The following is a 26,297-nucleotide window of genomic DNA, read 5'->3' on the forward strand; positions in this document are numbered from 1 at the left end:
AACTCTTGTAAAGATCACTGAATTGTGTGACCTTGAGAGTTGATGTCTGGCTAGCTTTGTTACTGGTGTGTTATCAAACAGTACAATAATGTAGTATACTCTACCTGTAATGTCAGTCTCATCACATAACATATTCCCTAATACTTCACAATGTCTATGTAGACAATATATCAGTTATTGGTAAATTTCCCATATTGAATGTGTTTGAATATCCTGCAGGATATAATCCATAGAGATTTTAGACTAAATCAGCCACACCCACCATTCGCAGTAATTCCAATACAAATATTTTTGTGTAATAGGTTGTATTTGATCTTTAAAGGTTTTCAGTTTAGAAGTAAAAAAGTGTAAACCTCTGTGATCTCTTCAAAGAGCCACTGTAATTACATTTATAATAGATGAAGATGACAGGTGATGTAGAATCAAAGGTGGCAACATGTTCAAGCTCCAATAATCAAAAAGTAAATAAACAAGTACTAGGACAGCAAAGAAATGGGTGGTCACCTAGATCTTTGCATATTCTAGATCACTAATTCCTTCTTTACGTTTAACTCTATGTATGTCACATTACTGTTATTTTGCATACTTGTATACTGGCAGTACTATTGTATCATGATTATCAAACAGTAAAGGTTGTATGAGCTATAGATTTATATGTTCCTCTAGCTCATTTATTATAGAGAGAACAGCCCCACTGATGTCAGTCCCATCTTCTTGCTCCTGCACACTACAGGTCTTCGCCATTAGTAGGAGAAAGCTGAGGATAAAGTCTGTGATCTTGTATGGCTTCTAAATCCACAGCCCACGGTTCAGCTCAACGCGTATGTACTATAGTAGGGATCCCCCTAAAAGTGGCACACGTTTTCAAAAGGCTGCAGCATCCTAGAAACATCTTGCACAACGAAAAGTACCTTTTATGGTACAGTCTTATTGTTACTAAGGCCAAATAAACAATAAAACAGTTATAGAAAACCACATACCAAATTCCAACACCCAAAATTTCTGCCTGATCACAGTCGCAAGGCTAGCATCTAATCAACAAAATGTTTAGCTACCATATTTTGCAACAATAACAACTCACCATGACATGTACTTTTAGGGGTTCTGATGAGTGCTTGCCTTTTATCTTCAATCATGCTGGTATTTCCTTATTGATACTTTATATGAACTAGCATTACAGAAAAGGCTTTCACTTTTACATAATAAACTTACCAGTTGTTAACAGATTGATCATGGTAATATTCCAATCTACTTAGCTGCAACTTGATGTCAGTCCTTGTTCTTACCAGTCATGTTGAATAAGCTTGCTTGATTGATCCTACTTTGCTTGGCAGCGCCCTTTTTGTACAGCCCAAAGGCTGTTTTTGTTTTATAATTATTTACAAAAAAGTTAACAAACAAGTGCACAACAATGCAGGGGTGAGAGGTTATATAGGAGTGCATGTGTTGCATGACATCACGCTGCATACATGTCATATAACACATGTACTCTTGTATAAAATAACTGACAATGCAGGTACACTGTGTATATCAAGAATCATGACATCAGCGGTCTCTATATGATTAGAAAGCAGATTATTCATCAGCTTTTGGGCCGACCATCTGTAGCTGTTAATCAAACACTAGATGCAGCTCACAGATTAGAACAAGGTATGGTGCATTTGACAAAATTCATAGCTGCTAACTTGTTCTTGTATTTGTGAACTTACAAAGCGTTTTGTGCATGTCTTCATGCTAGCATCTTCAGGGGCGGCTCTAGGGGGGTTCTGAGGTTGCCGGAAACCAGTCATGTTCAATCACTCTAATAAAACAGTCACAGTGTTCAGATCAGAGCAGCAGTGTAGCAAGCTATGTAGGTATATATTAAGGATTTTATGTCCTTTATCAGTGATGTTAGTGGAGATCAGTTATTCTCAGCCTGGAGTTACCCATTTTTTGATCTTCACCCTCTTGATCAGTAACCATGCAGTCACCAAAAATTCTGGAGCCGCCCTTGGTCTTTTTGACAACATCCATCCACACAAAACAGTATCACATGATAGACACCAGATGCAGAATTTAACGCTTAATCCAATGGTTTTTACCATTTTTCAATCGGACTAGCTACCAGAGATTTTGGTTAAGTAATTTAGTGTAGTTGTACCGTAGTTAGTATAGTTTAGTTAGTGTAGCTAGTTGTAACTTTACTTTGACGCATGCCTATTGCTTTATGTGTGAAAATTTACGTTATAGTTTTACAACTTTTGGTGTTGTTTCAGGAGCGGAGATTATCGCTTCTCTTGTAGCTATGTTTTGTACAGTTTAAGCCATGACAAACAAACTGCTGGTAGTTGTATGTTAGCTAATACTGTTAGCAGCTTTCTAAAGAACTCGTGGAAATCAATAAAAAGGCACTGGTGCGTCAGTGGGTAAACGAGCATGAATCCTTGCATTCACATGCTTCAAAGGGTTAAAATAAGTAGAAGACTGTTAATGGCCTGGATGCTATATAGCCCATTGTAAAACATCAATTGATTTCTTGTCTGTATACAATCTGCATTATAATTAGCACTTGTATGGCTTACATGGTGTGAATGCATTATTAAAAATCAGGATTTATTCACACCCTATGTTTTTTCTCTTTATTTAATAATATTACTTAGCTACATAGCCAACAACGGAGCGTAATCAGGGGCGAATCCAGACTTATAAAAAGGGGGGTTCCACTTTGAAATTGCAACTTCAGCCTAGCTGTATAAGTTGAAGACCAAAAAAAAAAAAAAAAAAAACTCATCACCTGCTGACAATAGCTGCCACCTCACCAACTTTGTTTCCTTCCTTATTTATAACTAGATATATAGCTTGCTACACTGCTCCTCAAAAGACCATTGTGACTGCTCTATTAGAGTATCTCGATTTGACTGCTCTATTAGAGTATCTCGAGTGAGAAGGCTTTTCAAAAGGGGGCTTCCATGGAACTCTTGGACCCCCCCCCCCCCCCCCTGGATCCGCCCCTGGTAATGGATACTTCACTTTTCAGACGATAATTATTGATATAACCCGGGGCGTGCAGTACCATTTCTTTTGATATGCATGGATTCTAGAGATGCTTTTCGAACAATTCTTGATTTGAAACGCTGCGTAACGGATTGAACATAGCTGACAATGAAGCGTAATGGACACTTCACTCTTCAGACAATAATTGGGGCACGTGGCATCATTTCAGATGTGGTATGCGTGGCATGGGTTCACCAGTCATAATAATTATTTACAAAAAGTTAACAAACAAGTATACAGAAAAATTTGGAATTTTCAACTAGAGTAGGGACCATAGCACATCAATAAAAGGTACTGAAACAAACTGGAGTAGTGCACGATATTAAATCAGAGTAAAACAATAAGAAGTGTTAGACTCTATTTAGGCTGTTTTTGGGTGGGTAATAAATCTCATATACTCCACCTTGCTTTCTAATATACTCCACGCCATCAGGCACAATATAACATATGCTTAAACTCTAGGTTTATCCAATCGCTATGCATTGTTCACGTGCAGTGATTTAATGAGCGCGATTATTTTGTCACGTGAGAACGCATAGTTGCCATGACGCTAGTATTATCACAAGAAAACCAGCCGCTTTTGCCAAGCCTACAGCAGAAACAGCCGTGGATGAGATAAGTAATCTGAGTGTAATGTTAAATAGAGTCTAAAGCAGTTACACGGGCACAATGTGGAGTCAATGAAATTTATAAACCCTCAGGCCCTTAGTAGCGCCCTCGCTTCGCTCGTGCGCTACAGCCCGGGCCTTCAGGTTTATAAATTTCATAGACTCCACATTGTGCCCGTATAACTATTATTTATACCCCTACTGTGCTCAAGATACCATTATGGAAATGCACTAACACTTCTTATTGTTTTACTGTGACTTAATATCTTGCACTACTCCAACTTGTTTCAGTACTTTTTATTAATGTGCTATGGTCCCTACTCTAGTTGAAAATTCCAAATTTTTCTGTGTACTTGTAGTATTAAGTTTTGATGCGATATTAATTTAATAATTGATGGCATCAAGTAAAATTTTGACTGCATACACATTTTCATTGAAATTCTTTATCAAAATACAAACGGCAACAACTTTCATATGCTATAGTGCACAGACTTGAAATAAAGTTCAACAGATTTGCTACATCATTTGCAGTAAGATGCCATTTAGTTTTTACTGATAGGACCAACCATTCCAAAGGTATGAATATGTGAAAATAATGTATGAAAGTTGAGGTAATGAAGGACAAATTAACTTCAAGAACTTATTCTCGGGATTTCTAAAATGTGTTTTATTCTTGAACTTTACATGATGTGTTCACATTCAATTGAGGTTCATTGTACATTGTTATTTTCAGGTGGCGCACCTCAAGAGAGCATTACTAAACTCTCAGAGTGGTTAGATGCCACAATGGAAAAGATCTGCAGGGATCAATCTACCTTGTGCAAATGCAGAAATGATGCAGGGCAAATGAAACAAATACACTTTCGTTATGAAGGAGTGACCATGTTACAATTAGTATCTTACCAGAGAGTGGTCCAGAGGTCTGGCCACTAATGATGTAACACTTGGCCAGTTTCACCACAGTTATAAGGATAGACAGCACCACCATATGGCAGCCATTCAGAATGTATATGTTCTTCAATCATCAAGCTATACCAACCAAAGTTATTGCAGTGTCTTCTAGATCCGCCTATAAATGATCAACATTGCTCTTAGAACATACTATACATTGTATGTTCAAACAAAAAAATTTTTATGAGTGGTTCAAACACATTTTTATGAGCTGAATTTTATCATGCTTCCTTTATACATAATATTATGCACTTTACCAGCACATGCTCAAACTGATTCATTGTTACCAATACTTTTTGATCATTCATTCTGTGTATATAGCGATAATGTAGACAATTAAACATTTATATTTGGTCTCTAGTCTGCTCATAACAAGACTGACTACTGTATGTGTACACTCAACACTAATAAGTATGTATACATATATTTATTAAGTGAAACGTATTAGTATGCATATTACTCTATTTTTTGCTTGAAAAAAAACTGCTATGAGTGCATATGTGAAGTTAGGCATTCAATTCTAATCTTGGGGTTCTCGATAACCGTAATAGTGAGCAGCTGCTGGGATTTTTCTGGGCTAAAGGTTTGTTTTGTCATCCATCCAACTAATGTGCTGATGTGTAGACGTAATTTATTTCTGGCCACTCCACTTATTATGTGTGCGATCAAGGTACAATTGATCATAAGTTGCTGTAGACCTTCAGTGCTGCACAGTATAACAATGACCACAACTAATGCAGCCACTACATTGACAGCAATTATGTTGGTAGTGTCTTAAATAATTTACTGTAATACACAACCTTGAATGATTGGAATTAGCTAACAAGAAATCAACATCTAGCTCATTCCACATATTTTTAGGTAGTTAACCATTTCTGCACCTAGGATCACACCATTAAATAAATACTGTTTTTAGCTCGGCTTTTCGTCAACACAATAGATGGGCATTTGTTCATATGCACTAGTTAGTATTACTATACAGGCTAGCTCTCTGGTTATGATTCAGTATGATAGACAGATGATTATTTTTAACTCCACACAAGTGGCTATAGCCGTTGAAACATTACAATACATACGTACATAAACAAACAGTACAGTTAGCTACAGTAACATGTTCAACAATTACAAACAGGACAATACATATAATAACAAGAATAATAATATTATTATTTGCTGTGATCTCTGCTTGCATGTCTTCTTAATACCAGATTAGGAAAGTGCTGATGAGTTTCATGTTCTATAATATAAGCATGTTCTACAAAACTATTAAAATGGTGTCTGGTGCAATGGTTAACCTGTAAACCTGATCAATACATAATTGCAAAAAATAAATTCTGCTAATTTAATAGAATTACAATAGCTGCAGGCAATTGATTCCAGTCACTATAATTAGCTACTCTGTTAACTAAATAGTTTGATCTACACAGTTAATGTTTAAACAATTTAAATTGGTGGCCCTAGTAAAGGCAATGCCAATGTAGACAATCTCTTGGCATATGATTTATCCAGTGTGATGATAATATAGGGTCAAGTGACTCCAGTGAAACCTCAGTTGTCCGGACCCCGATTCTCAGTTAACTGAACTACGGAAATGACTGCTCCATTACAGTAGTGACTGTTCTATTAAGGTAGTTGATAATGCTGAAATTTTTTATAGGGTTAAGTTAGAAGTTTTTCACATTATTTTAAGGTTATTTATACACAGTTTCAGAGATACGGACTTTTCAGACTTATGCCTTATGGACCTCCACCTTTGGTCCCAAGGGGTTCAGATAACTGAGGTTCCACTATAATATATGTTGAACTTTTCAATGTCTCCTTGGTCAAGCACAAAATGGGGTGCCCTAAATTAATGGCAATTCTGTATTCTAGCGTGGGTCTAACTAATGTTACTTAGTAGGGCTGGGCGGTATTGGAGTTTCGCTTCACGATATATCGTGCAGAAATATATCACGATATTACTATTTATCGCGGTTATTAAAGATGACTGCTATATTAGAGTAGCTGACTGCTTTATTAGGGTATCTCGATCCTAGCTGACTGTTCTATTAGAGTATCTCGATCTTTGTGAAAAAAATTGACTAGCTAGTACTAGGCCCTTGTTTGCAGTAGTATCACGTGATTATTTGAGGTACATTATAACAACCTTAAGGGCTTAATAAGCTGTCACAAACACTAAAAATCGTAATAATATCGATATTGTGATATTATCGTTTCACCGAAATCTACGCGATACAAACTGAATATCGTTTCATTGCAATACCGCGGTATTACTATAATACCGAGAAACCGCCCAGCCCTATTACTTAGTAAATAACTTTGTTACCATATAGAAGATACAAGATGATAAGTTAATCGTGGTACCTGATTGGCTTTTGTTTGCAGTGAATTCAGTTGAGTGACCATAAAATTTAAGAAGTTCATCAAACAGTAGCTATACTAAGATAGAGATGAGCCATTATTATTGAATAATAAGACACATAAAAACTACAAAAGTGAGTCCTCATTCACATGCAACCACCAAAAAACAGGGTTAGCGAATAGGGCATGGCTGGGAAGTGTTGAAGGGTGTACACACAATAATAAGTGTGTATGCTTATGCATGCACATTAAACTACAAAGAAAGTCAGTCTGGGGAGGGAAACCACTCGCAGCAATCCCAAGCCATAAATGTTCTTTGGGAAGCCATAATACACTGCTGTGAAGCATCATCCAAAATTTTCCGTAGTGCTGGTTTTGACACTGGTATATAGAATATAACAGGTTCCATAACATAGGAATGGTGATAGTGGCCCAAAACATGCAACTAACTTCCAGAATTTTGAATTCATGATAGTTGCAAACCTTCAAGCGGTTCAATTCTGATAACAGCTGTTGATACTCTACTGGTCTTTGTGGGTTGGTTGTTGTGTCAAATTTTGTGTCATTAGCTGGATCCTCTCTGGTTGGTACTGCAGCTATATAGTTATAGGTTTGTAGTCAATAACATTATCTTAGATTGGGATCCTATTGACAAATACGATATCACTGTCAATCCATGCCTAGCAGGGGCGGATCTAGGATTTATAAAAGGGGGGGGGGGGGCTAACTCAAGGTACTAATCTCTTGGGTATAGGTGTGTGAAGCACACTTCCCAGCATGCTTCGCATGCTGGAACTAGGGGGGTCTGGGGGCATGCCCCCCCCCGGGAAAATTTTGAAAAATAGATGCTAAAATACTGCAATTTGGAGACATTTCCACATAAAATTCATACCTGTAGATATTTTATATACTGCTTTTAGATTATAGGTGTGGCTCTCTGAAGCATTTTGCTAATGGAAAAGTTTGGGTAGGTACAGACAACCAAGTACATGATGTACCCCTCTCACAATTGCACAACACTGAATAGGTGCATGTTAGAATAAGAATGTTGAAAGTGGAAAATTTTGAAATTTGAACAATACAAGATTGAATCTGAGAGAGCAAATTAAGTATTGCCATACATATTAACTACACAAGTAGATGAATGAAGCCCTTTAAACAGACCAATGCACTTCATTGTGTGTATGGGTGCAGGCAGATTTGGAAGAGAGAGAATAAACGTCTTAATGATTAAGACAAAATATACATTACAAGCATACAGGGGCCTACACACAGGGGTACCATGTGCTGATGGATCAGTACAGGAGCCCTGGAAAGACTTACATTAACTAAAGGTAAATTAAATTACAATACACAAAAAAAAAACAAAAAAAAAACTATATCTACATATATGTAATACTTAAAGTTTACCTAAGATGGTCTAAAAGATCCCAGCCCGGGGAGGCTCTAGAATTAAAAATTCTGTAAGAACAGGACACAGCAATGCGAGCTGCCTGCTCAAACAAGGATCTTATGGTTTTCTTTGGCACTTCACAAGCAGTAGCCATTTGAGCAATTGTTTCTGGCAAAAAGTGGCCTAAATAACCAATTTCAATTGGAACAAGAATGACAGTTAACCCAGAAAGCTGGAGGTCATATTGCAAGGAGCTATATCGATCTTCCTTTCTAGCTCTAGCAGCAAGAAGATGTTGCTGGGTATTAGTTGGTACTGTCAATTCGAACAAACAAATGGAATCATTAGAAACCAATACCAAGTCAGGCCTGCTGAGGGTGGAGGAAAGATTGGTTGGGATGGTACTAGGGGGGCTGGAACTAGCTAGATAACCTGGAAGGTCAGCGTAAAGTTTGAATGTTTCAGGTAAATGCTGTTGGAGCCCATGAACAAGGACCTGTAAAACTGAATCATGTCTCCAGGTATACCTGCCTTGATCTAGAGCAGCAGGACAGCCAGTCAAAATATGGTTTGTTGTGGGTTGAGGAGCTTGACAAAGAGCACATCTAGGATCAGTAATGATGTTCCATCTGGCCAGGTTCATAGGGGTTGGTAGAGTGTCACAACCAGCACGTAGCAGGAAGGACAGCTGTTTTTCAGGGAGGCCATACATCAGTCTCTTCCACAGAGGGCAAGCTTGCTCCAGAGTTACAATATCTAAAAATTTATTTTGAACAGTTAATGGTTCCAGTTTTGACTTCCAATATTCAATGTGAGCAGAACGTAAGTTGTGGCGAGCATGGTTCTTGAAAGTTGCAGAGTGAATGTTGGCAACTGAAGCCTTAGCAGCAGATAAACAGTCAAGGACAGTGGAAGAGATATCGGATCTGTTAACTAAAATAGAATGTCGCAGCTCTATAATCAGTGGATCAACTGACCGTTCAATAGCCAGAATGTATGAAAGTTTGGCTGATTGCTTCAGGTGTGGTAAAAAGGGGAGATCCAACACATCCGGGTGGAAAACAGTTCCAGGAGTACAATTTCTGGGGAGGTTCAACCAATTTTTCACAAATTTCAATACTGATGACTGTGCTGAAATAATAGAAGACACGGTAAGCCTCTCAACAGCTAAATGAAAATGTAGAACAGAAGACACAAAGTTTTTTAAGATCCATATCTTATATTCTCCCCGAACAGAACACTTATCGATGGATTGTAAAAATTGTAAAATTTGTTGCTTCATGTTAGCAGAAGCTACCGATCGAGCAATAGTTGGAGAAACACCAATAGTGCGACCCAGAAACTTAGTACAATCCACATTACAGATATTAATGGTATTCCCAGCTGCCATTGAAAATACAGTAGAGGAAAGCATACGATGGCCATTAAAGTAAAGGGAAATACACTTTGGAGGTTGAAATTCAAAACATATGAATGACTGTAACAAATTCTGTATTTTTATGGCTTCCCCATAGAAAATGTACTGTATGGAGAAAATTTTGATTGGCCGTAAATATTGTGTCAGGCATTTGAACAAGAAATGTTTTTAGCGGGTACTAGAAATGAGCCAAATTTCAAGATTGTGTGTGATCACATTCACGAGTTATTTTTGGGATCCCAGCTCAACGTGTACATACTATAGCCCGGAATTTTTTTCTGTGCACAATTTAAACGTGAATACAAAGCAAAGTTTACGGAGGTCATAATTACTCTCCGCATACTACTATGTAATTGTCATTAGAATCTAGCCGAGGGGAAATGTAGCTGTTTCGATCGTTATTTGTCATCAAAAACAGTTTCAGCTGTTCCACTGTATCATTTCTACTACTCCGGCAGAAGTTGACCCCGTGTCTGGATAGAGCATCATAACAAGTTACGGAGCTATCTGTGCCGAGTTAGCGACAGGTTTCGTCTAGCTACCATGGAGAGATCAGTGTGTGATTTGACCAGTTTTCTCCACCTCATTGGGGTCATGTTTATGTTAATGGAACTAAATGCAGGTCTGCTAACTTGCTACTTTGCACACGTATTGTGATTGCTGATTGCAAGGTGGTGTGATCCATCGTGACTACTGATATGGCATAGCGGCCGGCTGAGCGATTAGCTAGCTACATGTAGCGTTGGCCACACAGACTATACAACTACTTTAGATAGCTACGTACAGCTAACTATACTGACTAGCTACATTGCTTTGAAAAGGCCTGAGGACCTAGCTCGAGGACCTATGATAGTGCTGGTTCCCAGTAGTTAGCTATAGCAGCTGCATGCAGCAGCCGGCCTTTTACTAATCTTGATCTGATCCTACTACTCCATACAAACATACAAACATGATCAAAACTTGCATAGCTATGTTCGATCAAATTTTGCATCTTACCTCTATTATGCTTGATTACGCTAGATAGCTTAGAGCAAGAGTACATAATATATATATCTTGCTTAGAGAGCACACAGCTAAATGCAATATCGCAAGCTGAAACTTATTTCATGCAATTATGTGCTTCCGTGACAGTGTTTAGGTGCTTCCTAGTTGCTTTTGTTGCTAAATGCCGGTACCAACTTGTTTTGTAGATTTCCACAGCTACACAGCAGCTGAGCTGATGGTACACGCATTTGTGTACTATTTTGCAGAGAAGTATCAAATTCCCGAATATAATAGCTGGAGATTAGTAACCCATGTGCTATCACATTGCGTATTTCATTCACCAATTCAGCTGTCATCCCCTTGAAGACTCTAAATATGAAATTCTAGAATAAATCCTGGCATATCCTATTACTGCTGTGTTTATGTACTAGCAAATACAAGTAACTAGTTGACATTTCAAAGTTGCAGTAAAGCATCCAAGTGTCTAGCTTGCTGTATAGTAACAATGTTATGCAAAAAATATATAATTTATATTGTCGTATTACAGGGTTGTTTTGGTGGTGAATGATTAACACTTTAAAAGTGTAAATTGGGAGACTATAGTTAGTAAAGGCAAATAGAATGGTTGCTCTAGAAACCAGACATCTCTGTAAAATTACTGCTTTGTTAAGATATAATTTTGTTATGTAGTACATGCTTATTTAGGTGCTATTATTCATGTACACTCACAATTGTTGTGCATTGTGTAGAGTTGATCTTGGCTAAGATTGTACCATCTCCACTCATTAGATATGCTCATGAAAATGAGCACACTAGACTTGAATGTCACAATGTTAGCCAGAGTAACGAGTTTTACAATTTTGCTAAAAATGTTAGATGGTATCGACTGGTAAATGGAGTTCATCACGACATTGGATCCTCAGATCGTGTGTATGCTAGTGGCCATATTTTGTTCTTTGATTCATTTATGAGTGAGTTTGATCAAGGACAATATGAGTGCTGTGTACCACAAGAAGGCTGTAGTGGACCTGCCAGTATCATCCTCGTTGGTAAGAATCCAATTCATGGTGCATCACAGAGTATCTATAATGTCTACTTATGTTATATATAGTTGATCCCATTGCTGAAGTAGTCGCAACTAACTACATTGGTTTTGAGGGGCACAGTGTGGTGTTAGCATGCAAGATCATCTACATCGGTATGCCACCTGCGATTTTCTACTGGGAAAGACATGACAAGAAAGTGATCAACAGAGACATCACTACCAATGATACTCACACTTTATTGATACTGACCAATCTTACTAGAGGTGACAGTGGAGAATATCGGTGTGTAGCTGAAGGACCATTATCATTGGACAGGTACTCAGTGTATCTTAGACTACAAGGTGAGATTTTGAATGTTATATTTGTACATCTGCAACTGCGTGCTTCCCTATACTGTAGCTCTGGAACTGTCAGTGTTTTACAAAAATTATTTCTATTTTGCATATATACAGTTCCTCCAAAGGTGATGATATATGGACCAGGTAGTATGGTACAGACTGGAACAAAAGTTCAGATGACATGTTCCCAACTAGAAGGAAAGACAGCAAATATTAGTATAGTAACGCCTTCAAATACAGTGATACAGCACTCCACGATCACCTTCATTGCCATACCTAATAATACTGGAAACTACTTATGTGTTGCCAGTGTTTTATCAATTAATGTAACAGCAAGCCATTACCTACATGTATATGGTATGTCAGTGTTTGTCAAGTTGAACAATTGTGTGTTGTGTATAAAAAAATACATGTATAGGCTAAATATATCTGTGTATAAACTTCTAACATTTACTTTCCTGCATTAATATAATAGATGAGTATACAATAGCTAAATCCATGTAAAAAGGGTGCAGCCTGCAGAGCTTCTTCATAGGTTGTAGCTATGGATATCCACAATATAAACATACTTGTAATTTGTGTGTCACATAACTGTCAGACTCAGTAAACAGAGCAATACCATCTTATTAGACACTTTTAATGACATAATTAAAGATGCAAAACAAGTTAGTTATGCACAATTGCCATAGGGGCACTCACTAAAGAATCAGTTGACTAAATTGCTAACCTAGAGTCTTTAGGATCACTCATCCAAACATTTATTGAAGTTCTTTTCACAAACCCTTGATAATAGTATAATGCTGCATAGTATTCCATTGCTGAAGTATAGTAGTAGCCTTTAGGCTAATGATTATTATTCTGTCATGTGAAGCTGTATAAGGGAGTCATAGCTCTGTAATATGATAACACCATTGTCACATAGCTATACACATGTTTAAGGTTTCGGTAACACCTGTTGTACAATGGAATGGGGTTTTACCTTGTAAACAAATCCTAAGTAAACCAACAGATCAGATTCATGTGCTGACACCTGCTAACTTGAACAATACCCAAATGACCTGTTTGAGTATTCATCATTACATCCCATATATAGATGATAGAGTAAGTGAGCACATACAAAGGTTGATTTGAATTATGTACTATGTAGCTAACTACCAATACAGTGCAAATGGTTCTAATTTGTAGCAGGAAGTATTTCTTTATACATATAGTCAGTAGTGATATACATGTACTTGCTTTGAGATGAAAATCACTAAATATGTTACCTTGATATATAAGAACATTTCCATTACATGGTATTGTAATTTTTGTTTTTACTATAACAGATATTGATAATACCACTAGCTTAATCTCATTTGTTGTTGAAATTCATAATGACTACTGCAGACACGAGGTAAATAAATAATTTGGTGTGGTGAACCACCTTCATTATGTAATATATTCAATTTAGCCTAAACTATTTGAAAGGAAGCTGAGAGTACTGTTGGAAGATGAAATTTTAAGAATTTGCCGATGTAATGTAACTGTCACTTCAAGTGGATATCAATGTATTGGATATTCAAGAGCATTATATAATGTTACAATAACAGGATTCATGGCTGGAAATATAAAAGATTTCATTGAACATAGTCAGCTAGCACCTGAACTTGATCTCCAGATTGCAACAATATCCGTATGTAACCGATCTTGTAATGGACTGGTCAGCAACACAAATACCACTCACAACGACAGCCGTGATGATGATGTTGATAATGATGATGAGAATACAACATCAAACAACACACACAACAACAATGTTACTTCAATTTTGGCTATATCAATGGCGTCTTTTGCAATGGTCTTGTTGTGTCTAATACTTGGGGTCGGTATACAGGTATGTTTTGATCACAGTTTTAGGTTCAATATGTATGTTGTGCAATCTTGAGTATAACATAGGGAATTCGAAATATTTGCAGCTGTATATATAACTATTCTTTGTGCATGATAATTTGCAGTTAAAAGCATCATTATATGACAAAATAGTTTTATCTCTTTGAAATTTTGTGCTGCATTAAATTTGTTAATGACTACTTTGAGCCATATGTAATAAGGAAAAATGTGCTGTATTTTCTGTGAAGTGTATGGACTTGTGTAATACTGTTACCACAATTGAACAACCTGCATGTAAGCTACCATAGGATTAAAGCATTGCATTGCTTGTGCAATAAACCACTCAGTCCTAGGCCTCAGAACACAAGGTGCATATATTAGAATCTGCCCATTCCTTATTCTCTGTGTAGCACTCATGGGAATGATTTAACTTACGTATGCTCATATATGTGACCCATTCTGGAAAACTGGTCTTATCACCTATTTAAAAGTATCAAGAAAGGCTGGTTTTAAGTAATTAGCATGTTGTAGCTCACCAGTGGTTGAAGCTATGTGTACCAAATTTTTACGCGTTTTACGCCAATTCTTTACCTTCCAGAGCATCCACTGTGCAAGTAGTCAACAGATACGTTTCCTGCCATTTTAGATAGTTTTTAAACTGAGGTTGACTGTATCAGGCAAGCTCCAAAAGGAGAGTGTGGAAGGGGCCCAGAAGGAGGGCAAAAGGCTGTTTAAAAAGTTGGAAAGGAAGGTGTAGGGATGAATTAGACCAAGTTATGGGCCATTCAGGTCTCAAAACTGGCTAAAATGAAAGGAAATTCACAGCACAAGTCTTTATACAACACCACGGAGCTGTACAGTTACACATAGCCATCCCCAGGCTGACCAGAGCTCCATTAAGGCCCCACATCGCACATACGGATCGCCACTGGGGCTTGGGAATAGCAGCCAGCGAAAGCAGACTGCTCCAAATCTAGCTGATTTACTTGTGAAATTAGATATATAGCTCATGTAACTTTGTGTTCTTGGTGAAAAATCAAATCTGCTGACATGGGTGATAAGACCGGTTTTCCCAGATCCAGTCACATATAACACGTGGCAACTGTGATCGGTTATGTAATATTTTAATTAGGATAAAGCAAACAGACAAGATGACTACATATTGTTTGGTGTGTTCTTATTTATCACAAGAAAAGTCAGTACCAACAAAAACAGATTCTCAAATATGCCCGGGTAGTATAGTTGAACATAAATCCAAACTGATGAATGCAAGTATTCCTAACGAGACAGCACCAGCTATACAAAGTGTTATGGATACTATTAAGAATTACCCTGAAGAATCTGTCCAACCAATAAAATTTCAAACAACACTTGAGGCAACTGAAGAACAATCTGTTTCAAGACGAAATTATATTCAGCATGCTGATATGAATAGAAATGTCACAGCTCCATATGATTCTCCTGAAGAAGTACTGGCAAAGCAGCAACTGCCATCTTCATTCACATATTTATCAGATGCTAACAACGATAAGAGCCTAAATTATGCAACAGCTGAGCACATGCAGTGCAAACCTACTATAAATAGAAGTGGTATCATCTCAAGGGAAGTAAACATTACAGCTGAAGCTGGAACCACTACAAGTGGGGAACAGCGCTATGAAACAACATTGTGAACTGTGTTATTTGTGTGGGCTGGAGTGTGAGGTTGTGCTTGCCAGTGTATATATTATTGGAGTGGTGTCACTTATAGTGTTTCCTACTATAATATCATGTCGCATTCTAATGTATATTTGATGTGTTTGGCTATCTCCTGTAGTTGTACTAGTTTGTCTTTAATTTTACCATCTGTAGTTATATATCAGCTTTGTAATTTTTATCCCCATTTCTGTCACACGTATATATTGAGTAATAGTTATTATATTGATCTTTCACTGGATTTAATCTGTCAATAAGCATGCACTGTGTACATGCAATAATAGATTTGAAAACTTTACGGGGAAAATAATTATTACAACAGTCTAAAGCTTTGTAAAGATAGAGTTCAATCTTCCATGTACCTACTGGATATATCATAGGTAGTAGCTAAGACAACATCCCCAGAATTTAGCTTATATTGTGCTGTTGCTATTTTCATGGCAAAACAGATTTTGACTTCTTCCTGCATTTACAAGCTTAGTGGTCTCTACAGCTAGTGGGATAACATGGTGATAAACTAAAATAGCTATATAGTTCTGAATGTAATGTCTGATAGGCTTGCAATCATTATGTCAGTATATGATTAAATTGTACCAGGCTGGTAACATAACTAAAAATAATAGAGGAGAAGCCAATTAAAGATGGAAATACTGTTAGCAGAATTGTCAACATACCGTAATTTGCTTTATTTTCGTGCAAAAACTTTTTGTGTAGAATATTTTCGTATGATTTACGTAAATGACTGCTCTATTAGAGTAGTTCGGTCTTAGATAAAAATTGTTGTGCAAAAAATTTCGAACAAATTTTGCATACGAAAATTATTTTACAATAAAAAAATGCAAATTACGGTACTTACTACCCTTAATAAGCTACATGTCAACAAGCATACACACTGGCAGAGCTAACTATTCATTGGAATATAAAAATTGAAGTGTTAGTCTATTAAAAGGCTTAGCATGGCAACCTGACAACTGATTAGTCTTAATCTAGTCCATGATTAGTACGTTATGTCACTGAGGAAAATGAATATTGCCTTTGAAGATTGAATGCAGTAGTAATTACTACATGTTGATTACAACTCGCAAGGGTGCAGTGGTTTGGTTAGCATAATAATCTAGTAGCTATGACATTACGTACATTTTAATCAACAGTTTGTAACTACTTGACTCCAATATAAATGGTGAAGGGAACCATGATTATTGCATGCTACATTAATTACAGCTTGTTTATATATGAATCCAAAACTGCACTGAACAAATTTGAAAACACTATAAGACACTATAGGAATGTACACACTTCCTGAAGAATTGATCCAATCTATAAATTCCAGACAACACTTGTGGTAATTGAAGAACAATCTGTTTCAAGACAAGGTCATGTTCAGCATACTGATATAAATAGAAATGTTAGAGCCCCATATGGTTCCCCTGAGGAACTGTTGGAAAAGCGGTAAATTTCATATGCATTTACATATTTATCAGATAGGAACAAAAGTAGAAGCATATATAATTTGTGCAACAGCAGATCTAGAGTACAGCATGCAATGCAAATCTACCCTTAGTAGAGATATCAATTTAAGGGGAGTAAACACTACAGCTACAGCTGGTATCACTACAAATCCGGAGCAGCGAAATGAAACAGCATTGTGAATTGTGTTAACATTGCTTGTGTGGCCGCACAGGTGTGAGGGTGTATTTTGCTGGTGTATAATATATTACAAGTATTTGTAGTGGTGTCACTAGTGGTGTTCGCACTTGAACCGCTTTCATCAAATTGGTTTGATCCAAACTGTTTTCAAACCGCTTCACATTCTTCACGCGTTCACATCAGCAAAAAGATGAACTATATTTAATTATTTGTTCTAATAGTTAAGCGACTTTAGCAGAATGGAGTTGTTAATTTTGGCAATATTTTTCTGGTTAAGAATGTATTGGAAAGTAGCGAAGAGTCTAGAAGTTTAAAACAAAAGGAACTAGCAAGGAAGAAGTGTGTTTCGCACTACCTGAGACAAAGGCGAGCGAGGTACAGGACACACCACGACCAAGTCCCTAGTGGGATAATACTTAGATAGACGTTTAGTTTATAGCTGAGTAAAGTGGATTATTTCAAAGCGGTTTGAGGTAGTTCAAATCACATCAGAAGGTGAGTTGAAAATAACTAGTTTATATATAATAAAGCACTTTAAGTGTGAACAAATTATACTGGTTTGTAACCAGTTTGAAAGCGGTTTATAGCAACAGTGCGAACACCCTTACTTACTGTGTTTCCTTATTGTATATCGTGTCACTACTTATGTACATTCAATACGTTGGCTAACTCCTGTATAGTTGTACTACTTTTTCGTTGTAAGCTAGTTTATAATTTATATTCCATCATGTATATTTAGTAGTTACCAGGGCCGCCCAGAGGGGGGCAACTGGGGAATTTTTCCCTGGGGTCAAGCCTGAAAGGGGCCCCATCTAGGGCCCCTGGCTATGCAGGTTCGAAACTGAATTTATTATGAATCAGCTGAATATATACTTCAAATGTTTGGCTATCATTATTATATTGCTTGCTTCCCGTCACCTAGTGCAGCAAAAACTGATGCTGGCGGGAGGTGATTATTGATTATTAGTTATACAGTAGACTGCTACATGACTGCTCTATTAGAGTATCTCAATCTTCAAAGGTGCAGCCTGTTCAACAATAGTGGAGGGACTCCAACCCCTTAGTTACCATACTGCTATGTTTATATGTGTTTACCTTAACAGTTGAGTCATTTTGTGCCTCCCTAAATAGTGCATTCACGTGATCAATAATCAAATAATTAAAATTTGGTGCGGCTACCTAAAAATTGATATGGGTGGTCATGGGAAACAAGGAATAAAATAATGATGGCCTTATCTCGAAAACTTGTTTAAAAAGATTGATATACTCTACTAGAACGTGCAGTCAGGTATATACTCTAATAGAGCAGTCAGGTGTACTCTAATAGAACATGCATGCAAATATCCATAATGTTAAGGAACATCATTAGTGGAGTATTTTTTAGATATTCTAACATCATATGCAAAACTACATGACCTTAAACTGCTATAGCTTTGGCGTGCAGCATTTAAAATATAGAACTCCAGTATTAATCACTTGCAGTGGGCCAGTGGGCATGCAAAATTAATCTATGTTATGCATAGATGTAGTTATGTTTTGATTGTAAGTCATTCCATTTGTATCAGTGGATTCATGGTTCCTATACCAGTGAGATAACTATATCATTTACAGATGGCTATATTTGTCTTATGCTGTCTGTTTCCATTAGGTAGCTTTACTAGCTTCATCTCAGGGGCACTTATATTATTCAATTATAATTAATGTACTTTTTTTGCATAAAATATAACAATTTGCTGAGTTTTGATTCATTAAAATATCAAGTCTCTCAGCTGCAGGGGACTGCACCCCCAGCTTCTGGCAACTCAATACTGCTGTTAGAAACCCCTTTCATAAAAATCCTGGCTATGCCCCTGTATATATACAAAATGTACTAGGAGAGTAGCTAGTATAGCTGCATGATAACGATTTAATTTTGTGCAGGTGCTGACATGGCAAATACACCACATAAATCTTGCAGTTTATAGTAACATCCTAGTTACAAACATAGCTGTATAGCTGCAGTATAATTAGCTACTAACATTTTATGAATCTTCTTGAATATAAACAAATTGAATCCTAAAATTCAATCTCATTGTACTGCTTTTTTTCTGGGGAAGGAGCATGCCCTCAGACCCTCCTAGATAGAGCATGCTGAGTGTGTGTATAGAATGTTTATAGACTTTGGCATGACGAATCATGATATATACAGGGGCCCCACTTTAACTCTTTGCCCTGCACCCCTTAAATTCTCTGGGTGGCCCTGATAGTTACTATATAGTTATGTAATGCATATTTTGTTTATCTTTGTTGTATAATGTATCAAGACACACGGTAGTTTGTCGTGCGGCCCAAGAAGCCGGCGCGCCACATCCGTGAGTATATTGACAGGAAGAACGAAAACGTCATTTTCACACCTTTGTATCTCGGTGATCACTTTTCCGATTGGAACCAAATTTGCTACACAGTTGCCCACCAGCCAGGGGAGTCTACATTCCAAATTGGAAGGAAATCGCTCCAGCCATTTCCGAGATACGAGCTGCCAAAGTTTCTTTTTTTTTTCTTCGTTTTTTTTTCTTCTTCGTCTTTTCGCACACTTGCAAAAATTGCTATAACAGGCAAACGCGTGCTCCGATCGCCTTGAAATTTGGCACACAGAAAGGGAGTCCAAAGGCGAATCCTAGCATCACATTTGGTACAAATCCGATGAATGGTTCAGGAGTTATGACCGATTATTCGCGTAAAACAAGATCGATTTGTTGTCACGCCTACAGGGTAAACCGCGTCATGGAATGAGTTGAAAATTGCTATGTAAATGGAGTAACCATCGTAGGAGTGCCTTTTGGTGGTTTGAAAGGAATCGAGATAAAGACCATCGAGATATGACACAAAACCCAAACTGTGTCACAATTACGCGATCGATTTTTATGAATAAAAAAGTATTAATTTTCACGCCCACTAGGCAAACCGCTTAGAGTAATGAGCTGAAAATCGGTGTATAGCTGGAATAATCTTCATAGAAAGTCCTTGCAGTAGTACAGAAGAATCGGATTACAAACCACTGAGTTATGATTCGAAAGCCAACTCCGTGTAGCAAATGCGAGATCGAGATACTCTAATAGAACAGTCACCCTAATAGAGCATTCGGCTAATTTATTTACTCCATTATAGAATTTTATTACATCACAAGTTATTCTGTAGGGAGTTCAGCTGCAAACAGTCAATCTTATGCAGCAAGAAGCAAGTCACCATGTGGAGAGTTAAGCAAATATATCACTATAGAGATTCAGAACATTACAAGTCACACTGAAGAAAGTTCAGCTATAAACAAGTCATGCACCCTGTAGAGAATTCAGCTACAATTAAGTCACTCTCTAGAGAATTCAGCTACACAGAATTCAGCTACACACAAGTCACTGTGGAGAGAGTTCAGCTACAAACAAATTACCCTTTAGAGAGAAGAGTTCAGCTACAAACAATTACCCTTTAGAGAGATCAGCTACAAACAAAACACTTTGCAGTGTTCAGCTACAACAAATCAACCTTTAGAGCGATCAGCAATGAACAAATCAACACAAATCTACCTGTAGAGAGATAAGCTAGAAACAAATCACCCTGTAGAGAGTTCAGCTACAAAAAATCACCCTGTAGAGACATCAGCTAGAAACTAGACACAATGTAAGGAGTTCAGCTACAAGCAATCACCCTGTAGAGAGTTCAGCTAAAACAAATCAACCTGCAGAGAGATCAGCTACAAACAAATCACCTTATAGACAGTTCAGCTACAAACAAATTACCCTGTAGAGAGATCGGCTACAAATCAACCTGCAGAGAGATCAGCTACACACAAATCAACTTGTAGAGAGATCAGCTACAAACAAATCACCCTGTAGAGAGATCAGCTAGAAACTAGACACAATGTAAGGAGTTCAGCTACAAGCAATCACCCTGTAGAGAGTTCAGCTAAAACAAATCAACCTGCAGAGAGATCAGCTACAAACAAATCACCTTATAGACAGTTCAACTACAAACAAATTACCTTGTAGAGAGATCGGCTACAAATTAATCAACCTGCAGAGAGATCAGCTACACACAAGCCAACTTGTAGAGAGATCAGCTACAAACAAATCACCCTGTAGAGAGATCAGCTAGAAACTAGACACAATGCAAGGAGTTCAGCTACAAGCAAATCACCCTTTAGTGAGTTCAGGTACAAACAAATCAACCTGCAGTGAGATCACCCACAAAAACGCACTTGTACAGAGTTCAGTTACTAACAAATTACCCTGTAGAGAGATCAGGTAGAAGAATTCACCTTGTAGAGAGTTCAGCAACAAAGAAACCACCATGTAGAGAGTTCAGCTGCAAACAAATCACCCAGTAGAAAGATCAGCTAGAAGAAGTTACCTTGTAGAGAGTTCAGTTACAAAGAAACCATCATATAGAAAGTTCAGCTACAAAGAAATTACCTCGTAGAGAGTTCAGCTAGAAGAAGTCACCTTGTAAAGAGTTCAGCTACAAAGAAACCATCATGTATATAGTTCAGCTACATTTCAAGTCACCCAGTAGAGAGATCAGCTGCAAAAAATATCCTGTGGGGAATAATGGGCATGTAATAAATATATATATATATATATATATATAATTTGTATAATTACTAATAAAATCAAAAATAATTGAAGTATTAAAAATCTTCTTTAAGTTCTTTTCTTCTTCCTGTGGTAAAGAAAAAAACACATGGGTTAAAAAAGCCCCAAAGCCAGCCATAGGCCGGCTTTGCAGTATACAAATACAAAAAGAAGTGATATCTAATCAAAAACAGCCAAGCTGTAAAAAAAGGTGTGGCCCCCAAAAAGGCCATGGTGAAAAAAGATGTGAAATCCAAGGTGGCGGCCAAGAAATGACTGTGATGGTAGGTTAATGGTTAAATTTTAATAACAAGAAAATTCACCTGAATTGTTGTTATTAAAATTTAACCATTAACCTACCATCACAGCCATTTCTTGGCCGCCACCTTGGATTTCACATCTTTTTTCATCATGGCCTTTTTGGGGGCCGCACCTTTTTTTACAGCTTGGCTGTTTTTGAGTAGATATATATATATATATATATATATATACATTTTAAAAACTAAAGAAAAGCATCACAACAAAACAACACACAGTATTACTATGTAAGACAAGAACCTTGATCTAACAATGTCTCATATTATACATATATAGGGACCCGCCGATTATGCTCATAATTTTACCTATTATGCTATGCTGCACTGCTCAAAAATTGACCTATTATGCTAAAATTTATGCTCAATACTTACCTATTATGCTCAAATTATGCCCAATTACTTATGCCTCAGTTCTCATGCTCTGCTAATAATTTCCAGTTTATGGATAATAATAAGTGGCTGAAGCACAAACTTACTTGTCAAAAGCATATCACAGAAAAGATCGATATACTCTAATAGAACAGTCAGCTATGTGATGTTCTATTAGAGTTACTGACTGTTCTATTAGAGTACTGAATTCGTACTGTTACAAAATATTCTGCCTATTATGCTAGCATTATGCTCAATGCTTTCAGGTATACCTATTATGCTCATAGTTATGCCAGCATAATCGGCGGGTCCCTATACATATATGTACAAGGGTAGCTATATAAAAACTAAGTAGGTAAATAACAATATTAGTCAGTGGGCGTGTTTCCCCATAAGTTTGAAGATAGCAAGATACATTTCCTGCAAGTGGGTGTGGCTTTGTGCATGCCTTACACACCGTAATTACAAACAGTATGACATATTGTTGATGTTAAAGTGGGCGTGGCTTACAAAAATCTGTTCTAATGCAAGACTAGACTATGTCTTGTAGTGGGTGTGGAATTAACATTTATGCAAAGATTTTGTCGATAGGGTGACTTGCAATGCTGCTAAACTCTGTACAGGGTAATTTGTTTGTAAGTGAACTTCTACAGGATAACTTGTAATGTAGCTAATAAAATTCTGTACAGGGTGAACTTTGCTGAACTCTCTACAGGGTGATTGTAACATACCTGAACTTTCTAAATGGTGACCTTTAGTAAAATGCTCTAAAAGATCAGCTTATTAAGTAACTGACTGCTCTGATAGGGTGACTGCATATGTCAATCGACACTACCACATAGTGGGTTTTCTTGCGGACAAATTTACTTGCAAAAATAAAATCATGCAACACTTAATCTTGTGAGAGGTGACAAATAGAGTGAACAATAAGCATGTTAGCTGTGTTTCTTTGTATCCATGATGAATTTATGCAGGCACCTGAAGTTTGTCAGGAAACAGTGTAACAAGGCAGCTATCCAGTGATGTTTGGTAAAGAAACATGTGTTGTGTAGGGGAACAAGCCATTATAAATAATCAGCAAGCTGGTTTGTACATACACAAGCAGCTGGTTTGTTGTCAAAATGTTCCAACACACCAGTTTTACAGGTACTAAAAGCCTTGTGACATGATGAAATATGTTGCAAATTTTAATATTGTGAAGTTCCCAACAAAACGTGAGATCAAAACTTTCAAAAGAAAATATACAGACTAATTGGATTTGCAATATTACCCAATGGTTTAAAATCTGATTTGTGCAAACTGCTAAACAATCCTTTCTACGATGATTAATGCATCAAAAGACTGGTTTATGGCTCATCTGTTTAAGCATCTGCCTGGTAGGTGTGCCAAGCAATCATTTTTTATTACCAAAACTTGATTGCATAATTATTAGCTATACACAATTGGCTTTTGCACTGTATCTATTTCTTCCAAACTACAAAACAGTTGAGGTTTAACACTTAACCTATCCACGTACTGATTTTCATCTTCTTTCCATAAACGATTTACCCTGTAGGCATGACAATATCATAGTATTGGTGTTATTTTTCATGAATAATCATTAATAACTCTGTGACCATTTATCGTAATTGGTACCGACATTCGCCTTTAACTTTTATGTGTGCCAAATTTCAAGGCAATCGGATAACGCATTTGTATTTAATACCAAATTTTGCAAGTGTGCAAAAAGAAGGGGAAAAAATGTTTACATATCGAGAAAGCTTGGAGTGATTATGTTAAAATTAGGTATGGGGACTACTGGAGATGGAAGGCATTTCCAGAGCAAAATCATCCTATTTTGTAAAGGCATCACAGAGCTATGTGTGAGTGAATATTGCGTTATTGTTCTTCTTGTCAGTAACACACTGTTGTAGTGCACTGGCTTTTTGGGCCACATGACACACTACCATGTGTCTTATCATCACAATCAATAACCAATCTTCACACATATACTGGAGTTACAGTCCTACAAATTAGTAACACAAAGATATATTAGTACACCGATTAAAGAAAAAACTACAGGCATTAAATATAACAGTAAAAATTTCCGAATACAATGATGTACGAACTTGAAAGTGTAATATTGTTTGAGTCATGAACATGCATTGCTGAGCAAGTATTTTTCTATTTCTTTACTTTGTCACAAAATACGTACTAAAATGTAATATAAAACTTAACAACAAATTTTCTTATTGTGTTGTAGATTTGCTCACATAAAATACATATAGAACAATTTAAATACAGTACAGACAGCAAAACAGTAATGCAGTTAATAGTATTTCTAGCTACTTTGACATTTTACATTGAATAATAAAATTTAAAAGAAAATAAATGTTCAGGTTACTACAGATGGTAAATTACAAGTAATGCTTTCAATAAAATCTTCCAACAGTAAACTAATCATCATTACCTACATTGGTACAACACAAAACCATTCAAACATAACCAAAATAATAGTGCTGCAATGATTGCTGCTAACTTTCCACCCAGGTATAGTAGAAGATACAAATTTTGTTGTACAATTATAACCTCAATTGTTTGGCATGTTCTTCTGTTAATAAGGTATTCACTAATTATGAATTATCAAAAAAAATCAACAACAAATGCAAATTCATTCTGCAAGCTAGTAGGGTTCATTACAATAAATGTGACTGGATTTTGGAAAACTATCCAAATCGCACATTAGAAGTTTCAAGATAAACGGTTTTAAAGAATTGAAGCCAGCATAACTCTCCAAGGATAGCAAGCACGCGTATGAAATTTACACAAAAGATGCATCAATCTGTTACCTTTCAAGCCACTTCCAGTACTTGTAGCTGCTTGTACAGTTTCCCACCAAATAAGATAGAAAATCTGAGCAGTTGAACGAGCGAAGTAGTATCACGAGTGCTCACAAAGGGGTGGAGGCTTGGGGGTGGCAGGGAGGGCAAGAGATAGACCTCAAAATGGAGGCAGACCACAATTGGAGTCCAGACACGAGATTACAGGGCTGTGCTGGCTCCTTAGTGGCTGATATGTACCAAAATCAACAGAGAACACGCCTGGCCAACATTATAAGGCTGTTACCACTGATTCTTGCCAAGCCAGGTCCTTCACAAGGCCTGAAACCGCCATTTAAGCACTCCACACCACCCAGAAAAGGCGTCTGTTAAAACCATGTAGTTTGAGTAGTGCTGAGGGTCAAAACTTGTAGTATGATAGTGTAGCTATCCACTGGTGGTGTTAGTTTGATTTTGCCTGATGTGCGATTTGGATCGGTTCTGTAAAATCTGGTCACAAATATAGTGGTTAAACAAGTTAAATTATCTCCTGATGTGCTATATTTGCTACTTTAGCACATAAAATTAGTGATACATCAAAATGCGTTATATTTGCACTTCAGGTTTATTAATAATCTCTTTCTATTTGCAATGATCCCGACTAGCTTGTAAAATTACTGATTAAACCAAGTGCATGTGTTGGTTGTGGTCTCTTGAAGTTAGTTTAAGAATAAGCTGATGCTAAACTACCACAGCCACCTAGTTATACCAACCTTTGTTAAATTTAGTTAAAAGCATAAGTAAAATGAAAAGTTTTACATTTGAGTAAGGATGATAAATAAAAACCATGAAACAAGGAATCAA

At 36.9% G+C, this 26,297-nt stretch overlaps 2 protein-coding genes across 7 annotated transcripts in view; one reads left to right on the forward strand and one right to left on the reverse strand.

Annotated features, from left to right (window-relative positions):
• Window positions 1–15,929, forward strand: part of LOC136244182 (titin-like) — a 74,707-nt gene extending 58,778 nt beyond the window's left edge. Inside the window, exons 1-7 of one of the 3 annotated variants that reach the window (XM_066035716.1) lie at window positions 10,143–10,388; window positions 11,500–11,799; window positions 11,862–12,137; window positions 12,249–12,491; window positions 13,460–13,527; window positions 13,585–14,007; window positions 15,136–15,929. In XM_066035716.1, coding sequence (XP_065891788.1) covers window positions 10,310–10,388; window positions 11,500–11,799; window positions 11,862–12,137; window positions 12,249–12,491; window positions 13,460–13,527; window positions 13,585–14,007; window positions 15,136–15,240 — 1,494 coding nt within the window. In that variant the 5' untranslated portion in view covers window positions 10,143–10,309 and the 3' untranslated portion in view covers window positions 15,241–15,929. Of the gene's footprint in view, window positions 1–4,377; window positions 5,083–10,142; window positions 10,389–11,499; window positions 11,800–11,861; window positions 12,138–12,248; window positions 12,492–13,459; window positions 13,528–13,584; window positions 14,008–15,135 lie in introns of those variants that run through there. The other 2 variants (XR_010695071.1, XR_010695070.1) reach the window with 2 other exon arrangements.
• Window positions 15,930–24,737: 8,808 nt separating this feature from the next.
• LOC136244179 (uncharacterized) overlaps window positions 24,738–26,297 on the reverse strand; it is a 50,081-nt gene continuing 48,521 nt past the window's right edge. Inside the window, exon 14 of one of the 4 annotated variants that reach the window (XM_066035715.1) lies at window positions 24,738–25,084. In XM_066035715.1, coding sequence (XP_065891787.1) covers window positions 25,071–25,084 — 14 coding nt within the window. In that variant the 3' untranslated portion in view covers window positions 24,738–25,070. The remainder of the gene's footprint in view (window positions 25,085–26,297) is intronic. The other 3 variants (XM_066035714.1, XM_066035712.1, XM_066035713.1) reach the window with 3 other exon arrangements.

This window comes from Dysidea avara, chromosome 14 (genome assembly GCF_963678975.1).
Source record: "Dysidea avara chromosome 14, odDysAvar1.4, whole genome shotgun sequence".
Lineage (NCBI taxonomy): Eukaryota > Metazoa > Porifera > Demospongiae > Dictyoceratida > Dysideidae > Dysidea > Dysidea avara.